General features: G+C 37.7%; 1 protein-coding gene across 20 annotated transcripts in view; it reads right to left on the reverse strand.

Moving 5' to 3' along the window:
* Positions 1 to 25,935, reverse strand: part of ELAVL2 (ELAV like RNA binding protein 2) — a 286,534-nt gene that overhangs the window by 185,573 nt on the left and 75,026 nt on the right. For 13 of the 20 annotated variants that reach the window (XR_007122204.1, XR_007122201.1, XR_007122206.1 and 10 more), the window contains exons 2-3: positions 3,526 to 3,616; positions 429 to 672 (exon numbers count right to left, since the gene is read on the reverse strand). Coding sequence is in view for 13 of the 20 variants with exons in the window: in XM_047699246.1 (XP_047555202.1) it covers positions 429 to 672; positions 3,526 to 3,597 (316 nt within the window). In the remaining 7 variants the exon portion in view is untranslated. The remainder of the gene's footprint in view (positions 1 to 428; positions 673 to 3,525; positions 3,617 to 25,935) is intronic. The other 7 variants (XM_047699257.1, XM_047699253.1, XM_047699254.1 and 4 more) reach the window with 3 other exon arrangements.

The raw sequence follows: 25,935 nt of genomic DNA on the forward strand, positions 1-25,935 counted from the left end.
ATACAGACTTAAAGGAAAAGACATTTTAAGAAGTTTCTTCCTTCTCCCAAACAGAATAAGCTTCCTATATCTCATTGTAAAAATGCTAAATCGTATAAGCTCGGGAAACTAAAAACTGAAGGTTAACATGATACTTTCTGTCCCAGACATACACACACTTCTAAAACATTTTTCAAAGATGTTATTGCACAGTATATGGTATATAAAAGTCTAGTTATAATACATACTGTCCATAAAAATATTTTATGCTTTAAAAGGAAAACAAAACTTTTAAAACTAAGTTTCATGCTGCTAATGTAGTCAGTAACAGAGAGTACCTAGATGGGTAAAACTGCAGCACTGAATGATCTACAGGCAGTAAACTTACTATTTTCTCAAAAAAGAAACATAATCCTTTAAAGATGAGTAACCCATATAAAACTGCGTACCTGTTATTTTGTCTCTTACAAGCTTACAGGACTCTATCTCACCAATGCTCCCAAAAAGACTCTTTAGTTCCTCCTGTGTCATGTTCTGAGGAAGGTAGTTGACTATTAAGTTGGTCTTGCTGTCCTCTGTGTTCCCAGAGTCAACTGGTGACGAGCAGTTGTTGTTTATGGTGGTTGGACCATTGGCTGTGTTATTGCAAGTTGGCCCATTAGACAGTTGTGTTTCCATGGCAGCAATTACCTGCTAAAAACAGAGAACACAAGAAATGTCAGAATTCATATTTCACAAACTATTAGAGATTCCAACCAAGAATGTAAATACTTGTCACTAAATACAAGTCATTCTGCTGAAATTACAATAAAGCTCCAACAAAAAGTACAACACCTACGCTAATTTATACTTTATATTAAGCTAGTCAAGTTAAGTTCACAATTATACTTTCACATACATATTCCATACATGCACATAAAAAAGCACACTCTAAATGTTAAACATTCTCTAGAACCGCATTTTGGGTCTATTCACATACCCTTACTCACCTGCAGTATCCAAACACTCAAGGAAATTTAGTACCAAAGGGCACGGAATTAAACCCTGACTAAAATCATTCTACGAAACAGAAGTGCTTAACATGCTACCAAAAGACAAACCAAAAAATGGTCTTCCAAACTCTGAAGAAATTTTCAGTTAGCCTAAGAGTTTCTATATTCTAAAACTGACATACATCCATTAACTTAAAATCAAGGAGGCAAGAGTACTTTAAAAATATAAATTTGTCAACATGTACTGTTTTGGTTACATATTAAAAATGTTTTTGATTGACAGTATCTTATACCTCTTCTGTTGGTAAGAAATAAGAAAAAATATTAGATGTCAAATGTTAGGGCATGAAAAGGATTTGTAGGATAACTTGGAAAAGAAGCTATGAGTACTATGAGTACTTAGTGTACCTTGTAGAATCTAACAAGCTATTCTTGTCAACCTTGCCAGCTAAAGATCACCAACAATGCAACTGATCTACAGCATCAAAACAGAATCCCCAAACAATTCAATATGGCATTTCGCCTTGATTCTAACTTTAAATGGGAAAAAAAAAAAAAAAACATTAAAACCTATCCAAGTCACCAAAACAATAACATAAATATTTCAACTTTTGCAAACAGACCAGCCCAAGGAATTTTCATTTGAGCACATAAGCCTGTTGAAATGCAAGTAATAAGGTACCTATAAACTCCAAATACAGGATAAATAGCAGATTTGGGGAAAATGGCCTCAATCTGTTAAGGCTATTCTAAAAATCTACTTATTAAGCAAATTTGGATCTAGTTTCTAAAAATCAATGCTACGACCTTTGAGCAAAAGAGTTAAAACCACAGCCCCAAATTTTCTAGAACCATCTTCCAACAGGTATCTACTTTGGTCAGCCAAGATTGTGGGGGAATCCAAAAATCAAAGCCATCAGTGAAAGAATTATCCTTCCTATTTCATTCAATACAGCTCTCATCTCCACAAAGAACTACTTCTCAAAACTGACAATTCTGAATTGATGGAATGCTAGTTTTGGGGGAAGTTCTCTAACATATAAAAGGCAAAGAATTTGAGGCAAATTTTTTAAAAAGCAAAGTAGAGGGAAAGAGTGTTACAAGAGAAAAAAAAGTCTTTTAAAAAGCATATTACCTAAGAAAAATAAAAGGGCACAACAGTGGATAAGCCTACAGGAAGAAATCTCGACTGCCGAGAGATGTTTATAAAAGAAGGCAGCATAGGATAGATTGAGACTGGTCAACTCACCAGATTAAGACTGGTCAGACTCGCAAGAATCCGTGCTATCATGATTAAAAAAAAAAAAAAAAAAAAAAAAAAGACAAAATCCAGACTACCTATCAAATATCAAACAAGCTAAACCCTCCATGACTGCATTTCCTTCTCAAAGAAATGGGTATTTCTTTGACACAAGCTGCAAGCTACCTCTCTTGGGTAAGTGTTCTTAAAGTACTTAAAGGAGCAAGGGAAAATAAAGAAATCTTTAGAAATCTACAAGAAAAAAAAAGTGAAACAATTCAAGACATGCATTTTATTGTAATTAACAACTTTATCTGAAACTGAGAAAGGAGTTTTCAAATTTCCTAATCAAGCATAACTTCCATTCTGTAGAATATTAGCTGTGGGTCACTTTCCACAGCAAAACTTTTATGGGATAAACCTTTGCCCAGCATTTATGAAAACAATGAGTTGCGAGAGTGGCCAAGGCCAATTAAAACAAATCGCTGTTCGAAAATTAGGGTATGTGTAGAAACTATATGAACCCCAAATAGGAGATCTGGATTTAACTCACTGGGATGGCATGCGAAATATAAACTGTTCATTGACTGAAATTAGCAGGATTTAGCAAGGACAACAAACACTCCTCACTTAATTGCACATTTATTTCCATGTTCAGGTGGCAAGAATGAGCTCCTAAGCCAACATTCAAGTGAACAGCTGCAGTAGGCTGTGTGCGCTGAAAATTACAGCATCTCTCAGCTATAGGACCATCTGCTCAGAATAAAATGATACTAATGTGCTATATTTTACAAATAATGCATATTCCATTGATAGGCTCAACACAACTGTTCACAGAATGCAAACTCTTTCAACAGTTACTGGGCAAATAATTTTCAGCCAGATTTACAATTTCAACAATTTTTTTTTTTTTTTGAGCATCAGGAATTGTAAATAACTTCAAAATTTAGTAACCAAAAAAATACATAGTAAACAGAATGTAAAGAATTACGGTAACTTAGTATTCAGACCATACCAAAACTTTTTTGTTTCTTTAAAAAAAAGCTTGTCACTCTTTTCTTTGAGTCTGCACTAAATCCTAATTTAGATTATAAAAAGTTACATACAAAAGCATGGTTCTGATGCTACACATATACCACTATGGTTAAAATTGCAATGTGCTTTAAGTCCTAATGATGGCCATACCACAATAGGTTAAATGTAAGAATAATTAGTACGCCAAATGAAAAGTTCAAGTGTTTGGTATGGCCTCAGCACTCCTGCAACATGCTAAAAAAAAAGTAGCCTACAGAATTTAAGAAAAATCCCACAGACCCCAGTCCAAGGCTCTGCTGCCCACGAACCACTTCTAAGCAGAGAAGCCACATCACACAGTCTGACTGCCATGTTAGTTTGGAGTTGCCGTCTGCAATATGGACACAAAAAGTACCGTATGTTAGATGAGCAAGATAATGCAACAAATCAGTTTGTACAAAATTTACAGTGATTGTATTGATATTCCCAGCACGTCCATGCAGTGTGGCTTAATTGAATTTGAGGCAATTCCAATCTAATCTTTCCAAATTCATTTTCACATGTAGTTTTCTTGCACAAATTAAGCATTTTTAATTAAGAGCCTGATTTTCAAACAGTATTAACTAGTTACCTTGACATCTATCCTGAAGAACTACCTTAAACCACGTCTCAAAAAAATTTTTAAATAATAAAATGAACCAAAAACACTGCATGCTGTCCTGCCTCTTAAGGATGTGGGAGAAGGAAGGAAATGTGAATGAAATTTATAGGGAGAAAAGGCAGTCATGCAATTCATAAGTGAATGCTTTGCGTAAAAGCATCCTTTCCCCAAAATATCAGAAAGGCATTAAAGGGAAACTCTATTTGCCCACACTGTTACATTATAGTATAAATGATCCTTAATCCTGGGACTTAGAATTAAAAGTGAATCGAAACCCTGTGAGGTTATTTTGCCACCACTGTCCAACTGATCTCTAACAGTTTCACTGAGAATTGTTCACATATACTAAGAGGCAGTAAACCAGCATCTTTCAATTGAAATAATTGGACCAATAAATAGGATTGTTTGGAGTAATGCTTATATAGGATGTCAGCTTTGTCCCTGAACGAAATCAAGTGAACGTTTTTTAATATGTAAATTGTAAACGCAGCACGATTTGAAATTAGTGCTGCTATGAGGCTTCCAATATAGTTAATGAGCCATTTACCACTTATTACAACTTGCCCAAATACTAAACAGAGCCACAATATTGGCACAAAAGCCAAAGTTTACATTTTAGCCATATATGCAGAGCCTTTAAATTGTCAACAGCATATTCGGAAAAACTCAGTCTCTGAAAATAGACAATGAGTAACAAAGGAGGGCCAAAAACACATTTTACTTGGGTACTTAGGATTATAAAAATTTCATCCTTAGAGTTAAACCTGGCTGATAAGTGAAATACTCTTGTTGCGAGTGATGACATTAACAGGTAACAATGGATTCCATTTTCTGGCATCTACCAAAAGAGTTTAACATACTCTTTACAGGATGCCATGAAAATATTTTACACCTCCTCCCTTCTCCCACTGTTATCAGATAATTCAGTCTGATTCCATGTTTTTTATTTAAAAAGCAAAAAACCTACTTATAGTTGAACTAAACCTGTGAAGAAATAAAGTGTTTTTATATCCGTGAAATATTTTGACAAGAACCTAATTGTGGTTAGACCACATGGGTAGAATAAGTAGGACCACACCCAAGAGTTTAAACCAAGCTTAAATGTATGTCCTGAATACCCTCGGGAATTGGTATCTAACATTTTTCACTACATAAAACCATAGATTCACATTTAATGGCCTCAGTCCCTTCTATTCCATAGGAGGCGACACTAATAAGAAAATCTACTGACACCCCTCCTTCTGACAGCCACAGGGATGTGAACAATTACTTTATTGCACCAACTAGCCAGGAAGGCTGTGTATGGAAAATGATTCTACTGCACTTTTACATTTCAAGCACCCCAGACAGTTTCTCTGCTTGAGGGCAGACACATACCTTTATGGAAAGTTATAAATAAGTTGCTCACATGGCCCTTACCTTTATGCTGGCCAACAATTCAGTTACTAAAAATGTAAAGCTACTTCCCCTTCACTTAAGGACAGGCGATTCTGCTCTACTCAATCTACCACAGACAACAGGCCTGCACTATTTATAGATTCTATTGGCTCTGAAACTCTTTGGTGGGGGGGACATTCCAGCAACACAGAACCATTCATTTTAAAGCTTAAAAAATAATATTTTAATATATGTTCACATCTTAATTTAGACATTAATTGTGCCAATTAAGACGCCTTTTTCTCCTGTTACTCTCCACATAGTGATTTATGAAAGGCACTTCGGCATAGATCAATCTAGAATATTCTAAACTTTCCCCGGGCTCCAAGAGAAAATGATGAGGTGTTTGGTGGAATCACAATTTTCCGGGGGGTTGGGGGGAGGCCTGGCAAGCCTCAATGTCTTCACATTCACACAGTTTACTTCCAAAACTCCATAAAAACTTTTTAAGTTCATTTTTTCCTTTTTTATTTAAATGGCCTTCTGTGTACTATAACTTCTAAATTTTCTTACAACAGTGGATTTTAGGTAACCAATGCTATTGCTTGATTTCGTCTACCTGGGACCAACAATTTTCTGGTCACATGAGAGAAAACAAAAGTCCCTATTTTCCAAACCACCTAATACAGAGTTCTGAAACCTAAGGTTCATCAGTCTCCTTCCTAGTCCAACCTCTTACAGACAACCACCAAATAAGACAGACTGCTAATCAAAAACATCCTAAATATATTCTGAGAATTCTCATTAAGTACAATGTCTACAAGGGAAAAAAAGTTTTCTAAGACCTAGATCCCATTTGATTTGGGGAACAGCCCTTTGCAGATTAAAGTCATGGTAGGATCACTGAGAGACTACTGCACATTCCCTGGTGAGGCCTGTCCACCTTCCTGGATTTTTCCATTGTCACAGTTACAAACCCAATTTGGGCCCTCATGTTTCAACATCTGAACCACTGAACTATAGTCTTCCCAAAGGCCCTTCATCATCCTAATCCACACTAACACTACTACTCCCTAATAGATTTTCCTAAACCTGCGATAGTTCCCTGTTGTCTATCAAATTAAGTACAAACTACTTGGTATAAACAGTATAAACATCTGAGACCCTCTACAACTTCTTTTACCAGCCCACATACTCAAGCAACTAAAAATCTGAACCATTCCTTGTCCCTCAAACAGTTGCAATAAATGCAAAGCTATACATTCTCTGGCTTTGCTCATGCAATTCCATCTGCCTGGAAGGCCCCCAGCCATACCCATCACATATCTACATCCCTGGTTGTATAGACTAAGCATGTGAAAACATACCTAAGGACAAGTTGAGCATGAAAGGGCAGTGACCTCCCTAAACACATGGAAACTCAGTAGCTTTCTTCTATCCCACTTCAAGTATTTCAAACCAGAGATAATTATGAAAGCATATTTTCAATTTCTGGCATGCTCCATAAGCCACGCTTACCCACTAAAATCCAAATTCTTGTTAAACAGCATAACAAAGAGAAACTATCTTAAGTGATCACTTGTGTACTTTCAAGTATTTCAAGAGTCTATCATGTCAAATTGCCAACTACATAAAAGCTGGATGCCAAGACAAAAACATGGTATAAATGTGCTCCAACCTCTGGCCAGCAAGGTTACAGAGATATCACATCTGGAATCTGGGTCTAACTTGAGGAAAATGGCAGAAGCAGAGGTAGATGGAAGAAAAGGGGGAGAAAAAAAAAGGTCTTTATAACAAAGGTGTTTAAAAATGCATCATAACTAAGTTATGGATCTCAAACAGTTTTAATTTGATGCAGACTAGAATGTTTAAGCAAGTATAAAAGGCATCATCTCTAAAAAGAACCTTGGCGAGTGTTAAGAGCTAGCATTTCTCTCTCTTTGAAAGGTCCAGCTTGGATAAAGTGACTTTGGTCTGGACACTTCCTTCCAAGCTAACAGATTCTTAATACCATGAGTAGCAGAGCACTAGGACAGAATCAGGGAAGTGCAAAGTCTTCCCTTTGACTACAAACCTCTCTAAAAGAAAAGTTAACGAGGTAAACAGAAGGCAATTTTCTCTAAAGTTTAAGAAGAGAAACTACCAAAATAAAGCCAGAAACTTTGGCCCAAAAGCATTTTCCTTTGGGGAATAGAAGGCAGGGATCTAAAGCACTGGAAATAATCAGCAGAGTAATGAGAACTTACAGCTGAGAGCTGGGTAAGCAGCTGATGGGGCTATCTACCTAGCAGAAACACCATTCCCACATCATAATTTTTAATCTTTCCCACTAAAATGGCATTTTCAGGATATATTTCAGCTCTACTGAATTAAGCAACAGAAGAACTTAATCAAGCACTAAAATCATGTAGTTGGGGCTGATGTGTCAACTACAGGAATGAGCCATCAGTTTGTTTTCTTTAAACCTCTTCACTTTCCTTTGTCCTTCCTAAAATAATAAAGGTTTGTGGCTTCATGTGATCTCCTCAATCCTAGAGTCCCTGTCAATTCTTCACCCTACCCCCATAACCATTTTAGCTGCCTGACAGCTCTAGAGATTCCTCAGCCTTGTCAAGCTCAGATTTTTGGCCTTGGGGTTAACAAGGGTCCAAGAGCTGCCAGAGACAATACAACGAACAGCGTCAGGAGTCACAGGGAGAATGTTCTTTGGCAGTGAACACCAACATTTCTCTGTCCCTGGGCCCTTTATGGCTCCTACAGACAAACTAGAGTCTTTCCTATAGTTCTAAGAGCTGGCAGGATGAAAACCTTTGAGGTTAGAGAGTAAAGCAAATGAATTTAGGAGTCCCAAGTCCTCCCCTTCATTCTATGTCCACTTCAGGCATCCATGCTGGGCAAGAGAAAAGCAAAGCTCCGATGAGAAATATTTGCTTAAGCTTCACACATTGTTCATTCATTCACTCCATCATCATCCATCAAACACACTTGTATGCAACTCCCAAGACCTAAGGACTGTCCCAGGTACTTGAGATACAGTAATGAAGATGAATCCTGGAGTGTACATATGCAACAGGAGGTGTATGCAGAAGACCACAAATGAACACATATAAGAAAATAGTCTAACAGTATTGAGAAGTGAGTTTTGGAATAAAAGAAAATGTGGAGCTGAGCAAGAGTTGAGAATGCAGAGGAGGCAGTTTCCAATATTAAACAGCAGACATCCTTAAGAAGGTGAACTCTGAGCAGTGTTTGAAGGAGATATAAACTAGCCACTGTAGGGGGCAAGAGCTCAACTGGATGTCCACATCCTAATCTCTGAAAACTATGAATATGTTGTTACATGACAAGGAGGATTTAAACTGCAGAGTATTAAGGCTGCTAATCAAAATGAATCCAAGACAAGGAGATTATTCAATACCCAGGTAGGGCCGGTGTAAGCAGAAGAGTTGTTTTAATTGAAGGCTTAACAGTCAGTGTCAGACTAACACAGCATGAGACAAAGACTAAACTGCCTTTGAAGATGGGGGACAGCCACCAACCAAAGAGTATGTGCAGCCTCAAAAAGATGGAAAAGGCAAGGAAAACAGATTCTCCCCTACAGACTCTAAAAGGAATGCAGTCCTGCCAACAGTTTGATCAAAGTCCAGACAGACCCACTTCAGGGGGCTGACCTTCAAAACTGAAAGACATAAATTCACAATGTTTTAAGCACCAGGATTATGGTTATTTGTTAGAGATGTAATAGTAAACAAATACCTCCCCATGGGGATATCCAGAAGAGGCACATTCCAGGCAAAGACCATCTAGTGTGAAGCTAGAGTAAGAGTGAGAGGAGTCAAAGAGGTAATAAGACCAGGCTTTATAGGGCCTTGGAGGTGTAGGGGAAAAGAAAAGTTTCTTGGACCCTCCTAAGGTCCCTGGCTGGGTCTGAAAATTAGACTAGCAAAGAGAGATTAACAGGAGAAAAACATATAAATTTTATTAAACTTTTATATGTACATAGGAGCCTTCACAAGAAAATGAAGACCAAAAGTAGTGACCAGAGCAGGAAACTTTTACACCTTTTAGGTAAAGAATAAACTTGTAAAGAACTGACCAAACAGAGGGGTTGATGCTAGAGGTATTAGTTGATGAAGAAGTGACTGGAAAGAGAAGGGTTGGTTTAACAAGGTTTGTCTATACTAATTTCTAAGCCCAAAATTCTCTGTCTCTGGTGATAAGAGTTTCTTCCTTCCTCCAAGTACCGTGTGGGTACATTTCACATATAGAGTTTTAGAACCTGTTTCAGGGGAAAGGGGGGTGGTGGACAGGGTGACCTTTCTGCTTCTGTTTTCTCAAACTCCTTCAACTTAAGGTACTCAATATGCCAAGGTGCCCTATTTTGAGGTAGTATGTCCTGAGCCCCGTCAGAGGCTACCGTAAGATATTCAGCAAAATAATAGTATGTGGCAGTTGTAAAAATAAAGCATGTATGATTGTATGAGAGAACTCCGCAACTTTGGCAACAGGAAGACCTATCCAGAAACAACTGCAGTAACCCATACAGAAAGACAGGGACTCTAACCTTGTGTAGATAAAGCCTACTGTTAATGGGAATCCCAAGGGGGTAAAGGCCACAAAAATTGGTGGGTACAGGTAAAGCACTTAAAAGCAGTCAGAGCACTCTTCTCTGGTGACACCAGAGACGATGATATACCCAGGAGAAAACACATTATTAATATGCTACTTTAATTACATCAGTTAACTGTTTAAATCCATGATCAAGAAATCAGTTTTGATTCTAACTGTTCACAGGCTCACCAACTACCAGTGCCATTTATTAAGACCTAGCACTAAGAATACAAGATGATTAAGCAAAGGAATGGCTTTCCATAGAAAGCTGTCTTAAGAGGGTTTGGGTGGGGGGAGGGGATCTCCACAAGGAAATCCAACACATGAAAACTGAGTTTATGAATATTAAATCAAGAGTTATTCATTTTATATATGGATTCATTATAGAATGATTTTGTGATTCATTTAATACGTTAAAAAAAAAAAAAGTTTAAAAATGGGAGACACTTGTGCTATTATGTCCCACAGCAGCAAACCAAGACTTAATTCCTAATTAAAGGTAGTGTCAACCTATCCCAGGAATACAACCTTAAAACTAGTAAATGTGGAATTGTCCAGTGAGTACTATGGAGGTAATTCACCTAACAGACCCCTTCTGTCCCTCCAAAGAAAGATGAGATAATCCACATATTTTCTTTCCACTTATAAAAGACTCCCACTTTGTTCACTCTTTAGAGCTCCTTTCTGTTTGTTAGATAGGATGCTGCCCCATTCTGGAATTGCTGAATAAAGTCAGTGAGATCTTTGAAGTTTATTCAGTTGAATTTTGTTTTTGTTTTGATTTGGTGGCAGTGACAAGATCCAAAGTGAACTTGCTGATGACATCCAGGGCAACAAAAACATAAGAGTAGTACTTGCAGAACCTTTAAGTTCTAGGTCTTTCTCACCAGTCCCAACAGCCATGGTTAAGTTCCTTTTACTTTGAACACCACACCCTGCCTCCACCAGGCTCCCAACCTAATAGGGCTTCTAGCTGAGGGCAGGTCAGCTGGTGCTAGCAGATGGTTCCACCAGGAACCCAAGCCCATTGCCCTTGAGTCAGTCCACAATTTCCCTTTTTGGAAACCCAGTCCAGTACACACTCCTCATTCTTAACATCTGCTGGTTCAGTCCTTTCCCAGTGACAGGTTGGAAAGTGCTGGTGGTGTACACAGGGCCTTCTCTTGGCCGGTGTGCTGTAAAACCTCTTGGTTACTGCCAGTGTGTTAAGGGTGCATATTTGTTTTGTTTGCGTAGATAAAGGCTATTGTTAATGGGAATCTTAGGGGGGGAAAGGCACAAAAATTGTTGGGTACATGTAAAGCACTTAAAAGCAGTCAGAGCACTCACCACCTAACTCAAAGACTCCAATGTTACGATAAGCTAACAGGTTAAGTAACAGGTTGGATTAATACTGGAGTCACCAGCCAACCGTAAGAAATTTTCCATGCAATGAGATATACTATAAAACATCACAAAATTCCCAACCCAGATGCACATCTGTCTTTCAGCCATCCATTTGTCTCCCAGGGATCCAAAGGCTTACCTAAAAAAAAACTTTTTTCATAAAATAAAATAAAAAATTAAATTAAAAACTAAATAATAAAGAAGATCTTTAAATTCTAAAAAACTAAGCAAACCACAATCCAAGACACTTGCTTATTTTAAGGTCTATGATCCCAGAAGCTGTAAGTATCTACATAAATAGCAAAATCTTACTAAAAATAACCTAGAATTAGAGAAGCTCATGGTGTTATGTCCTGAGAGCTCAGCTTGGTAACCAACCTGGTTGGTTGGTTGGGTCAGAGGCCCCAAAATACCACAGGGCAGAAATATGGGTTGAACCCCATTTGAGGCAGATATGCTGGACAGAAATGTGAGTTGCTCTCCACTCGTAGTTAAGAGTCCTACCAAACCACTGCCAATTCCATCAGGGGAATTACAGTGGCCATTATGAGAAATGTTCCAATAAGTAAGATCATTTAAGAGGTGCACAAAAAAACTAAGGGTTCCCAGATTAAGCAAAAAGAATGTGATACCTATTTTAACTGATATGCAGAAGGCTACAAAAGGTTTCAAGATTCTGGGCACCTGGGTGGCTCAGTCATTAAGCATCTACCTTCGGCTCAGGTCCCAGGGTCCTGGGATCGAGCCCTGCATTGGGCTCCCTGCTCAGCGGGAAGCCTACTTCTCCCTCTCCCACTCCCCCTGCTTGTGTTCCCTCTCTCGCTGTGTCTCTGTCAAATAAATAAATAAAATCTTTTTTTAAAAAGTTTCAAGATTCCAAAATAGCTTCATTGAAAGATTCATTGTAAAAGGCTAACAACAAATTAAAGACATAAGAGAGGCCTAAAACAAAAGACTGTAAGATGAATGCCAACTCCTACGTTCTCCTCGATCCTTCTTTATTCAAGTACTCATTCTAGTAATCCTGTCTAAATTGTCTTTCTACTCTAAAAAGGTTACAAGACCATAAAAAAAAAGAAAAAAATTCTGCCAAGTTAACAGACCAACTTCAGGAAGATTATTCTTATCAAACAACAACAAAAGTGAAAAAGTCAATTAAAACTTAGACAAAATGAAAATTTCTTTTAAATGTCTTCTCCAGGGGCGCCTGGGTGGCTCAGTGGGTTAAGCCGCTGCCTTCGGCTCGGGTCGTGATCTCAGGGTCCTAGGATCGAGTCCCGCATCGGGCTCTCTGCTCGGCAGGGAGCCTGCTTCCCTCTCTCTCTCTCTCTCTCTCTCTCTGCCTGCTTCCTGCCTACTTGTGATCTCTGTCTGTCAAATAAATAAAATCTTTAAAAAAAATAAAAATAAAAAATAAAAAAATAAATGTCTTCTCCACACTTAGTAAAAAGCTTTCGCCATCTGAGCAAGTAACCTCAATATATCTCACTTACCAGAAAAACAACTTAGATCCAACTTCTTCCATAACTGGTGAGTTTCGTATTATTATATCTGACTCACAGCAGTAATTTTAAAATAGAAGCTACATGGTCTCTGCATCTATGTATTTGGATGTCTACATGTTCATATGTACCTACACATATGTTATACATGTTTATTTTCTACCTCCAGATGGTATTGCCAAACATTAATTTGTAAGAGAACTCTTTTAACTGACTTTAAGAAAACAAAGTGCTGATACGATTCAAGTGTCCCTAGAATTCTCAGAAAAGTAACAAACTAACCCAAATGTTCTTCCAGTTCAGGTGGAGCTGGGAAAATATTCAGTATTAAAGCCTACTTAAATTTGTAGGTTTAATTAAAATAAATGTATCTTTACAGTTATCGACACTGAATATAATGCATACAACTTTTATTCTACCTGGATTAGTCAAACAAGTTCATGTTTTCTGTTATAAAAGTTGTCAGCAAGAAAAATAACTTGGTATGATGAAATTTCTCATAAGTAATCTAAACATGATTACTGAGAATAAGTAAATTAAATAGATGTAAGCAAGATAAAAGTTTTTAGGTAAATTTTTTTAATAGTCTCCCCAGACTTTCTTGGTAACCTGAAATATTACAGTTCTACTAAGTTAAATTAAAGGATGAAAAATCATTAAATATCAAAATCATTTCCAAATATGATAAAACACAAGAATGCTAATTACTAAAAATAGGCTTATCCACTTTTGGCTTCCTTTACAGAGGAACTAGAGATAGATATTTTGGTTCTATTAGTAAATATGTTTTGTGCCATGCTGAGAAATTTACTATGAGAAACATAGGTTTCCAAAAATTATAGAATTTATAAATTTGCCAAGCCACAGAATGCTAATTCTAAAAGACAATTTACAGTTGTGTACTTCTTTACTAGAAATTAAGATTTTTAAGCATTAAGAATTCTAACATATCTAATTAAAGTGACTAGAAATAATAAGAGAACTACGTATTCAAGGAAAAGTAGAATATGGGTTGTTTGTTCTGGCTAGAAAAGACATGAGGTTTGAAGATGGGTTTCTATTAAGGGTAAATGAAATATATTTCCCAAAGTAAAATTGGGTTATTTTTTAATGGAAAAGGGTAAAATAAAGGACAAATTAAATAGAAAGTTGGGAAGAGAGAGAATCTTACCTTGTTTGGGTCAGTTGGTTAAAAGTAAATGAATTTATTATAAGGATTATAAAAGCAAGCTTTAAAGTTAGTAGTGCAAAAATTAGCACTCAATTTTCCTTTATCTGCTAAAAAGACAGTTTTTTGGAGGACTACTTGTCTGCTCCTGGTAAAAAAATTGTAATAGGTTTTTCTTTACCTTCTAAGCATTCTTCCTGGAAAACACAGATTTTGTGTCTTGTCAAAATAATTTCCTGTGTTTCATATTTTTTTTTTCAGGTCTTTGATTATTTTTGAAATCTCAGTCTTCCACATTAAAAGAGCTTTTAAAAGAGTTTTGTTGGTTTTTTGGTTTTTGTTTTTTGTGTTTTTTTTTTTAAACAACTATTGAACTTTCTGTATTTGCATTCAAAATCTTTAATTGTCACTATGGTTAAATGGATAAATAAGTATTGTTTCAAAGTGACCTACGATCCTACTTGACCAAGTGTTTCAAAACCTTTGATAGTTTTAATAAACTTTACAAAATCAAATTCTAAATGAGGTCTTTTTGACCTCAAACTAATTTGAGATTTTTCAGATGGTCCCTGGAACATCTCAAAAGATATGGCTTCTCTCCTTATCAAAAGGGAGATGTTAAATTAGACTTAAGTGATAAAATTACATGAGAAGCACTGTCAAGAATACTAAGCTTTTTTATGTTTTATTTGTATAAACATACGTTAGAAGGACTCCAAAAATTGTATCAAATGACAAGAAATCTGATATATTCTGGTATAATGTTATCAGTCATAATTCCAGTTATCTTAAGATGTTGTATATTACAAAAATAACCAAATTTCCTTGTCAATTCCATTATGATGAACACTCATCTTTTAAACATGAAATCATTTTTAAGCCTTTTGTCTTTTGCAGAGTTACTGTTTTATTCTGACGGTTTTGCAAAAGGGTTCCTGTAAAAGTGCTTCATCTTTAAGGAGATTCACGGAAAGCACTTTGACAACTCCAAGTTTTTGTTAAGATTAAGTTCATAAAACTGCACTGTGTAAAAAAATCACCAGAACTAATAAGGAAACTGGATTTAAGCAGAACAAGTATTAATGGAGAAGAACTATAACCTTTAGGACTTTTTGTTTGAAAACATTGCTGGTTCCTTAGTATTTTGAGTTTGTAGATTTAAGGAAACCTTTTTTCTTAAACTGTCTATGACTTATAGCAATTTGGTAAAGTATATACCTTTGTAAACAAGGAGGAAACATTTTCCCCCCTACCAAATCCCTCCAAAATTCAAAAACTTTTGAATATTCTTTTCATGGCAATATAGAGATTTACATAAATTCAGTAATAACCTATTCTCCTTGTACCAGGACATAAAAGGAAATACTAACCAAATTACCAAACCTTTGAATGGAATGGTTATTACAATAGATGTCTTGTGATGAGGAGTCCTTAGCTTGGCTTCCTGGTCTCCAGGTTTTTCAGAGTTCAATGTAAGATTCCTTATGAAAAGTTCCAGCAAAGGCATCTTAAAAAGACCTTACACGGTCAACAACTCTTCTTGCTGCACTTATGTCAAGCCGAGTTTAACACAAACAAATGCATTTTACTGTGATTACCTTTGGGGAATGAGGTAACTACAGAGAAAATTTGTTTATGCCTTTGTTGATTAAAGTGTAATCTCATTGTCTTTGAGGCTATATACCTATAGAACCAACGGGGTCCTAAATTATTCTAGTTTCCTAAATTATTTGGCTATGACTTTCCAAACCAGTGTTTTAAATTTCTCCCTCCTTTTTGATTTGGAACCACTAAGAACAAAAACTGCCCCTAAAATTTCCTTGAAAGAACTATACCAGGTCTTCCTCACTACCCAGATAGCAGCCAAACTTCAGGAACTAAAACATCAGGCACACCTTTCACAGGTAAAAAGGCTTCACCTGACATCTGTGGTCCTGTACAAACACTGGAGACCTTCAAGTCAAACTGCTGAGGAAGAAAAGTAGTTGACATGGATGCAGACTGTTTCCTCCTAAGACACCAAATCAAGACTTCACACCTTAACTAAACATGAAACCCTTTTGTCTTCTCTTTGCTTCACCATAGCATTGGGCTAGAAAGATAACACCATCATCTTTATGTCCCAGGCCACTATTAAGAGGGGTAACCTCTCAGACTGCTGAATTTATCATCAAAAATGCCAATCTGCCATGGTTCTGGAGACCCCCTTGGTCCATTTCCTAGTCTCTTTTAATAAGCCCAAACCCAAAGAAACTTGGGACCAGGCCCTGTATGAAGAAAGGGACATAAGGCAAGGCTAATCAGAATAAAACCACCTATCTGGTCTGCAGACTCTAAAAATTTATAGGCCTCCATGACGGTCACTTTCCTATCCAAGGCCACAGACTCTAACAGACCTTATCAGGAGGCAATTATGATTCAAAATTAGCTTCCATTAGCAGATCAGTGCTCTCTTGGCTACAAATAAAGGAAAATGAGGATATGGGCAGGGCCCTTTCCTTAACTCTTCAAAGTACTCCTGAATCTGCTGCTAAAACACTAATTACCCAACAACTAGACTCTCTGGCAAAAGATGTTCTTGATACTGAGACTGCCTTTAACTATCTTAGTTCAGCAAGGAGAGGTCTGTGCTATTGCCAAAACCACCTACTAACCTTGGATTAACACCTCTTGGGAAGTTGAAACTCAGTGACACAAGATCTTATGAGTCCTTTGACTTAGAAAGGTGAACCTTCCATCGGGTCTCTTTCTTTGACTTACTTGAGTTTGATTGCTTTGGGTCTTGGGAGACCATGGCTCCAAAGTACACTCCAAACATGGGCATCATCCTGCTTATAATAATCATAGTAGTCTCCCTAGCATGCTATATTCTCTGGAAAGCTACAAACGCATGTCTACAGCTGCTAAGCATCAAGCAAATGATCTCCCTAAGCCTGGACTGTCAAAAAAGTAACCAAGAGAATGACCAGGTTAAAAATTGTGAACCTGAAGTAATGATATGTAACATCACAGAGATTAAGAAAAGATCATCATGGCCTATGAATATCACACAGAGGATGAACAAAGACTTAAGGGAACTTCAGAGCAGTAGCTGGGAGACTACTTGAAAAACTTGAATTTTTTCACATCTTTCAGTTAAACTGAGAGTCTGATCAAAAGGGGGGCATTGTTCAAAGAGAAAAAAATGGGTCCAAAGTGGAGTTACTTGTGCTAAGCTGTACATCAGCAAACCAAGACTTAATATCTAACCTAGTAACAGTTTCAATCCCTCCCAGGAATGTAACCTCCATCTAGTAAATCTGGAATTTCCTGGTCAGCACTAAGGAGGAAATCTGCCTCGTCCGTCCACACTGTCCCCCACCAAGAAAGATGGGGTAATCCACTCTTTCCTTATCCCTGTCGCCTTCTGCCTATAAAACTCCATTTTGTTCAGTTCTTTGGAGCTCCTTTCTATCTGCTAAACAAGATGCTTCACAATTCATAAATCAGTAAATAGGGGCACCTGGGTGCCTCAGTCGTGAAGCGTCTCTCTTTGGCTCAGGTCATGATCCCAGGGTCCTAGGATGAGCTCTGCATCGGGGCTCCCTGCTCAGCAGGGAGCCTGCTTCTCCATCCACTCCCCCTGTTTGTGTTCCCTCTTGCTGTGTCAAATAAAGAAAAAATATCTTAAATAAATTAATTTAATTAAATCACTGAATAAAGCCAAGGTCTTTACAGTTTACTCGGTTTATTTTTTTTTCTTTGCAAATAGTAAATAAAATTTTAAAAAATCAGAGTAACTTAAAAGATGCAATTACTAAAGTCAGTAGGTCAGAAATTGTTCATAACCTTTGAGAACCTACTTAAAGCTGTCAGAATTCAAAATAAGAAAATGTCTCAATGTTCCTCCCAAAAGTTTAAAAAAAAAATTACATGAAGGTAATGAGAATAAATTACATCTTATGCAATGGAAGTAAGTTTTTCAATCTATAGTCTTCAAAAGAGCCATTTATACACTTCTAAAACAGTGAAAGTTAAGCCAGGGGTTAACTCAATCCTGGTTATAGGCTGGAATATGCTACCTTCTAGTGATGAATCATTCCAACCTCATTCTTTCATTCTAACCTCAGTGGGCCTAATTAATTTCCATGCCATTATTTGGCTATAGAACCTAAAAAGAGATATGAGAATAATAAGAATAAAATCAACTACTCCCACAGTTTTGTAGCAGAGTTCTTGTTTAGTATAGGCAGATAAATTTGAATTGCTAAATTAAGACAGTTAACATAGTAATCAACATAGAAATTGGATTAACTTCACATTATTCCACTAAAGTCACAGCTAAAGGGAAGCCCCTCAGGATAGTAACAAATTGTGAAAAGCTGATTGGAAATCCTCAAATTAATCCCAGTACTTGAAGGTTTTCATTAGGTAGGTTAAAAACATAGCTCCACAGTAGGATACAGACGTTAAAATACAGTTACATTCAGGCTCCAAAAGAGAAACTATGCCTAATCTTAGAGGGACTATAAGACAAGGAAGGTTTATGGCCACAAACATTTTTATCTCCTAAGTGTTATGAAGGGCCACAAAACCCCATCTGGCCACTAAGGTTAGCATTTTACTCTTCACTGTCATTTAGCAAGCTTTAGGACAGAAGCCAAAAACCATAGTGTTTAATCCCCACTGGCTAATACCAAAATGTCAACTAAACAAGGTATATTTCCTTAATAATCTTGGGAGGCTACAAATATTTCTTTCAAACTTCAGAGAAACTGAAAACAAAGAGCAAGAGTGACTACCTTCAGACACAGAAAATCTTATAATTTGTTACTGTGAGATAAAGACTAGAACAATGGGCCCTCACCCTGCCCACCACCCACTGCAGCACTGTAGGAGTATAAACCTTGATCAATACACTCAGCCAAGCTTCCTTCCTCTCTGAAATGTAGATCATCTCACTGGTGTTCACTTATGAAATGTATTTTTCTTTTCAGCTGATGTTTAAAGTAACTGACATTCCCAAGAGGTGTATACTTTTGATTTAGAAACAGGACTATGAATTATTTAGTATGGAAAGTTGGAGCATCTTAAAAAACAAGACTCACACTAAGAAAGATACTTTATTTCCTTTGGTCTACCTCTTCCCCTTCCTCCCTAAAAGACAGCTTTCTTGAAAAGCTACATCCCAGCTGGAAAAAAACAAAAACAAAACAAAACAAAACCAAGAAACACAAAAAACCCAGGTAGGTACATCTGTGGTTCCTTATGATAATTCAATTCCTAGTTGTCGGCAACGTTTCAGGAGGGGAAGAGAGGGCAAGAATTGACACTCAGTTAATCGCCAAGGAGATTTCTAGTTAATTTCCTGCCTAAGATAGTGCTAAGAGCTAAAGCTTTAAAGAACAAAGAAAAAAAAAAAGAAAGGTAAAGTAAAGTAAGACTACACATTACACATCAGGTAAGGCCTCCTTCTTAACTTCAGATCTTGTCTGCTTAATATCCATAGTGGGCACATACACCCAATCCCAGATCTCAGATACCTAACAAGGAAAGGCGTCCAAGTTTTTAAGTTCTCTGCTAGTGACTGTCACTTCCACTTGAGTTAGATTTCCCTTTTGCAAGTTATCTTACTATCACCAAAATGAAGCACATTTTAAATTTAAATGCTTAAGGATTTCTAAAAGTACACTGGGCCAAGTCCCCGCATGCATAAACGAACAATGAGGTAGGTGTGTGGGTATATACGTGCATACAGAACCTATTTAGGTCTGTACATATACATTTCCAAGAGTTAACGAAAAACAGTATTGATCTCCTATAGGCTGAAATATTGAAAGGGGGTGCATAATACCACAGGCTTCACTTTAACATAACATTCTGAAGACTCACACCACAAAGACAGCTAGCCTTTAAATTATTCCCACTCTAGTAAGGGTTGGGGGGGAGGGGATATAAGGGTCTGTTTTCTTTAAAAGTTTTAATTATATACGTATTATTTAGTCACGGAGTATGTCAAAGCACTTTACAAATTCTGAGGTGCCAAGGGAATACTAAGGGCTAGTATCATTATTGTTAGTTAGACAAAGGAAGATGCCTCTTTTAAAATGTTACCATAGAGAAGGTGCTCATCTGTCTTTTAGGTTAAGGTTTAGGCTCCCCTCCCCCCATGTCTATGGGCAACATGTGTAGACAGTTTTGCTGGGAGTTTCTTAACATGAAAAGAGAACACTGTGGACAGAAAGTATAATATGCAGACTTTGCCCAACCATGACTGTCAGCTCCGGTGCAGGGCCTCTGAAGCAGATGCTGTGTTAAACTACATTTAGCACACAGCTACAAATGGTGACTAAGGAGGATAAGAATTTTTACTTGACTTGCTGCAATTTTTAACCCCAGACCTCTAAAGACTACATTTAAATATACAGAGTGCCAAGAGCCTAAATGTTTCAGAGTTACAGCCTTGTCTATTTTAATTTACCTTACTTTAAAAAAATGTACACACACACACACACACACACACACACACACTCGAGTGCACATGCCTTCCATCCTCCTCAACTCCATCCTCTCATGATCAGCTGTTCAGCCTCTTGGAATTTTAATATTTAAAATTAGAAACTGCTACCTCACTGTTCCTTTGGCTAAGAACTCTGAGGATAACACAAGCATCTTCCACTTCAACACAAGGGAGAATGGGCATGCAGAAGTCTCAGCCACCAATGTACTCTGGAATCCAGACTGAATATGTGCACAATGAGATGGGTCACATGGTACCACAGTCTCACACATCCACACACAACTGTACTGTCCCCCTCCATCTTCCTCCTATCATGATGTTCAAAATGACCTGAATTTGAACATTCTTTTTCTAGGCCGGCCCTAATTTCGATTTTAAGACAATGTTTAATTTTAAAAATAATAATAAAATTAACTAAGGCATCTTCCTAAACCCTCCAGGGGATTTGGGTATCTTACTACAGAAAAGAAGTTCAGATTATCTGAGTGCCTCTTGTAGTAGAATAAATCCTACTACCAACAGAAGGCAGGAAAAAGTAGAAAAGGAAAAGAAAGTAGCCATTTATGGACTCCTTATTCCAGGCCAGGCCTCAAACCAGATATTTTACTAACAAAATCCCACTTAATCCTCTTGTACACTATGAGCTATATACACCATCTTTCAGTTACAAACGAAGATGCCAAAATTTCAGGAGTCCATACAGCTATTAAGTAGAGAAACTGGAATTTGAAAGCAGTGCTGAGACTCCATCTGAAGACTCCTAACAGAGGTCTTCTGCTTTCAGGCTTACCCTTTCTCCAATCCATTCTCCATCCCAGAGCTATAATCGTCTACGTAAAGGGGTCAACATCCCATAACCATTTCCCTTTTCCAGGTCTTCAGTGACTCTCCACTGCCTACAAAGCAACATCTCAGCTCAGCGATGAGACACTCAACCTGACCTGGTTCCCAGTTAGCTCTCCATGGCACACCTACCACTCCACTTCACACCACAGGAGGCTCCAGCAAACTCCCAGCAGTCGCTCCCTTGCCGAGGCTGCTTCCCACAGCCTCATTACCTTTCTTCTCCTGGTAATGGAAACATCCTCACACACAAAAAGGAGACACAAGGTCTCCAGGAAGCCTTCTGTAAACCACTGCGTTGGGCCAGATACTCCTATGTGCTTCTATTAGCCCATAAACTCACCTTTACCTCCTCAGCAATAAATGTGAACAGAGATCCATAAAGAGATACCAATGTCATCAAGTGCAATTCAAGATGGTGAGTTAAAAAAAAAAATCCCCACGAATTTATGGGACTTTTTAGGTGGTTTTACATTCCCTGCCAAGCAGAAACTTTCCAGTGCAACTCTATATAACTGAAGGAGCCAGTCTATATACCTTTAGTCACCACAGACTAAAATATAGAGGATGGTAGACTACGAGCAGGCTGTCATAGCCCACCATCAACGCACACATACATACCCCTAGCAGGTTCTTATAAGCTAAAGCTTCACGCTGAATCAGATTTTTTTTTTTTAAATTCAAAGTATAAGCCTTTGTTAGAATAACCTAAGCCTCAGGGAGTAAGCAAGAGGGGGAAAGACAGGGACTGTCACATCACAGTTTAAAATAAGCAAACCTTACCACTACTGTGAAAAACCCAAGAGCATACCACAAGATAATAACTCTCCCCCAACCTAGCCAAGGTCTGGTATATAGAATATAGTAGTATATAGTATATAGTATCAGGGCAGAGAAGTAGAGAAGACGACACCAAGGAGAAAAGCAACATCCCTGATTTACAGGGCATGACAGGCACACTGTGCTAGACACTGGAAAAACAAGGTACATAAAACCTATTCATACCCCACCCCTCATGGAGCTTCTCTAAAACATACCTGCATCCAGAGGAGTCAAAGGCTTGCAAAACAGTCTTTAAGAATCCACAGTCAGGAATAATAGTCTCTCTGAATGACCTATGTTAAATACTGTGCTATCCAAGAAAAAGATACGAGGGCAAAGTCATTGCCATGGAAACTACCACCTCTAACTTAAACATCTGAACTTAGACACATATCTGAGCAAAAGAGAAGCATCTTTTTTACTAATGTTTAAAATGCTAGAGAGTAATAGGAGATTTTGCAGTTATCTCATTTAAACAGTAAACTGGATTTCTGACTCATTACAAAAATTTGAAACGATGAAGAAACACAAGCTGAAGTTTTTCTGCTTTAGGATTGCTAAGAGCTTCTTCCTACCCATTTCTTGCTATAATGTTTTCCCATATAGAGAGCAAGTTTCTTTACGAGAACTTGATCAGCACAGACTTTTACATGTAAATTACTGTTAACAAGACTTTCAGAAAGTACTATGTAACAGGAAATATGCTAGTCCAGAGCAGTGTAGACTACAACCTGTTTTCAGATCAGCCTACAAGGAAAAGTTTTAGCATCATTTACTACTTTAATCTCAGATGAACTTGAAAAAAAAAAAAAAAAAAGGTGAAGTGAATTCCTCAAGTCATTCTTGAAGCCAATACCCCAAATTTTTTACTCTTTCTCTGGAAGGGGGGGGAGGCAGAGATCGACACACATACAGTCTTTCTTAGACATATTTTAGAGTTCTTTCACTTGATTTTGATTGCCAATTTTTGGCTGAGAATCATCACTATACAGGAAATAGAATGGCTTAGAAATTGGATTTTACTATACCCTTAGCCCCACCCAAGCATGCTTTTTAAAACCATCTTATGCTGGGCTAAAGCCCAGGATTCACAACAAACGCTTGGGGACTGCTGTCCTTGGAAATGAGCTGAGGAATCAGGATACTATTTTTCATTTTCTATTTAAAGAACACGGAAAGCAAGAAGCAGGAAGGGAATCATCGAGGTAGAGGCAGAAGTAGTAAATTAAGACTCGAGAAAACTTACATCACATTAGAACACTCATTAGAACAATTTCACTGCCATCAGGTTAAGAAAGAACAATTACTATGCGTCACTGGCCAAGACACAGTGGTATCTGGCTAAAGTAACTACTTGTCCTAAACTGGAAAAAAAAAAAAAAATGTTATCTTGACTTGCTGAAGTCTTGACTAAAGACAGTTGGCTTCCTATATTATGAACTGACCAGGGGCGGGCTCAGTTGGTTAAGCTTCTGCCTTTGGCTTAGGTCATGATCCCAGGGTCCAGGGATAAGACCTACATCAGGCTCCCTGCTCAACAGGGATTCGGCTTCTCCCTCTCCCTCTCCCTCTGCTGCTTCTGTCAAATAAATAAATTTAAAAAAAAAAAAAAAAAACTGACCAAAATGCACACAATAAATCCTCTTATTTACCCATCAAGATAGCCTGCACATTAATCAAGACCTACTCAACATGGCTAACAGAAACAGCAGCAGCCAGGTGACCACTTGACATCTTTTGTGGTATAAAGCTCATCATATACCTAATGGCATGGTGAACAAGACCCAAACGTGCCTCTTACGAGAAGGAAGAAAAGCTGGACCTAAAAGGAGCCACACAGTGTAAGGATAGAGGGAGTCAAAGTCCTCCTGATTCAAGTATTATGCACTCGAATACATGTGCACGGTTAATAAAAACCAAAAATAAAGCTCAGTGACAACAATGGACTTTGCTTAAAAAATCCATGAACGAAGTGGGAAAGGGGTTACAGGATCACACCTGAAAGGAAGAATAAGAAAAGGTGCCAAAAAATAGTCATGAGTAACCACATATGATCATGCACATGCCTCTTGGAGGAAAACCACAAGATGGAGGGGGAAAGCTCTTAGGCAATAATGTTCCTTAAAACCTCCAGCCCAGAGTTACAACTGGAAACCAGAGGGCAGGTTTAGTCTGCAAACATGTGTTATTTGGTGTATCTACTTTGTTTTTCTTTTTAATTAGTAATGTCTAACACTTAAAACTTTATCAATTTAGCTATAACACAGTTTTTTGTGTTTTAATTCCTATCTTCTCTTAAAAAGAGAGACAACAAGGCCACATTCCCACAGCACTATTAGCCAACAGGCTGCCCTTTTAAAAGGAGCATGTATGTTCTCTGCAGTTCTCCCAACACCAGCTTTCCTCCTTTGCCTGGCTTCTGCAAAGGCTGAACCTCAAGTAAAACAACATCACAGCCTGAAGGTCAAACATGCTGAAGGGAGCACAGCTTTTCTCCAGAGGTAGTCAAGAGGTTCAGGAAGACTGGGGTATTGGCATATGGATGGAGGAACAGAAACGACGAGATCCCTAGTGCAAGACGCTTGCCAACTTCATTGTAGATACAGCACAGAAGTACAGGATTGGGTGAATTAATATTAACTGCTTTTGGCTTGACATGTTTATCTAAATTCAGGAACTTCCACTTCAAACCTAATTGTTTATGAAATAAGCATAACATAGAATGAAACATAGCAAAGGAATAAGCATAACAAAGAATGAGGCAAAAAAACACATCAAGACTGTTATATACAACCCCTATGTCCACCATGTACATACAAGACCCTCTAAAATGAGATCCATTTTGGCATGTTACACTACTCTACATTGGGACTAACTAGAAAGCTATCTTGTCCATAAAAAAAAAAATAAATAAAAACAACGATAATAATAATATCTTATCCTTTCCCGAAACTGAGAAGAAACTTAATTCAGACCTAAATAAATACTTTAATACCAAAAAGAAGGAAAGGGAGGCATAGTGAGTGCTTCATACTAGGAGTAGGAGGGGGCAAACACACAAAAATATAAAAATCACCTTCATTATACCAGAAGCCCTTGAATTAATATAAACAAATGTGAAGGTCGAATTCTCTAAAAACTATCAATGACATACCACAAATTACTTTTTCGAGGTAGAACAGAAGGTAAGTAGGAACAGAAGAAGAAAGAAAGAAAAGGTCTTCCTTGAAACTTATCCTGCTGCCTTCAGCTTACCCAAATAACACTGCTGCAAAAACCTGCTTCAAACCAGGACAACTGTCAGGCCAAGGGACAGAGAAGACCCTTGAGCCTACAGGAAGTCTTTTGAGAGCAAGGAGAGTAGAAAGCCTGAAGGCTGGCCACTTTACTGCACCATGAACATGCAAATCCGGAGGTGGTTAATGGAATGAACCACTAGAGGGTGGGCTGAATGCATTCCTCCAGGCCCCCCAAGCAGCTATTTTGTATCTGGTACAAGTTTTCAAAGCACTGCAAAACTGTCCGGAGGTCCATTTGGCAATATCAGAGCCATTACAACTTAGTTAAAATGCTGAGGTAATTAACTCACCATTCTTTCCAATTCTCTAACAATACAGGTCTAAACAAAGAGCAAGGGACACCACCACCCAATGATAGAATTATGGTCTCCCAAGAATCTCCTGAACTGAGAAATATTTGAGCATTGCAGTTTCGGTAATTTCAGGCAAAGACCAGGAGAAACTATACTTTTCATCTCTTCTTGTTAGCTAAAAGCCACAGCTAAAAATAAAAAGCTAGAGGAACTCCAAAATTGAGGGTTTTATAGGACACATTAAATTAT

The sequence above is a fragment of the Lutra lutra genome, chromosome 13, assembly GCF_902655055.1.
Source record: "Lutra lutra chromosome 13, mLutLut1.2, whole genome shotgun sequence".
Taxonomy (NCBI): domain Eukaryota; kingdom Metazoa; phylum Chordata; class Mammalia; order Carnivora; family Mustelidae; genus Lutra; species Lutra lutra.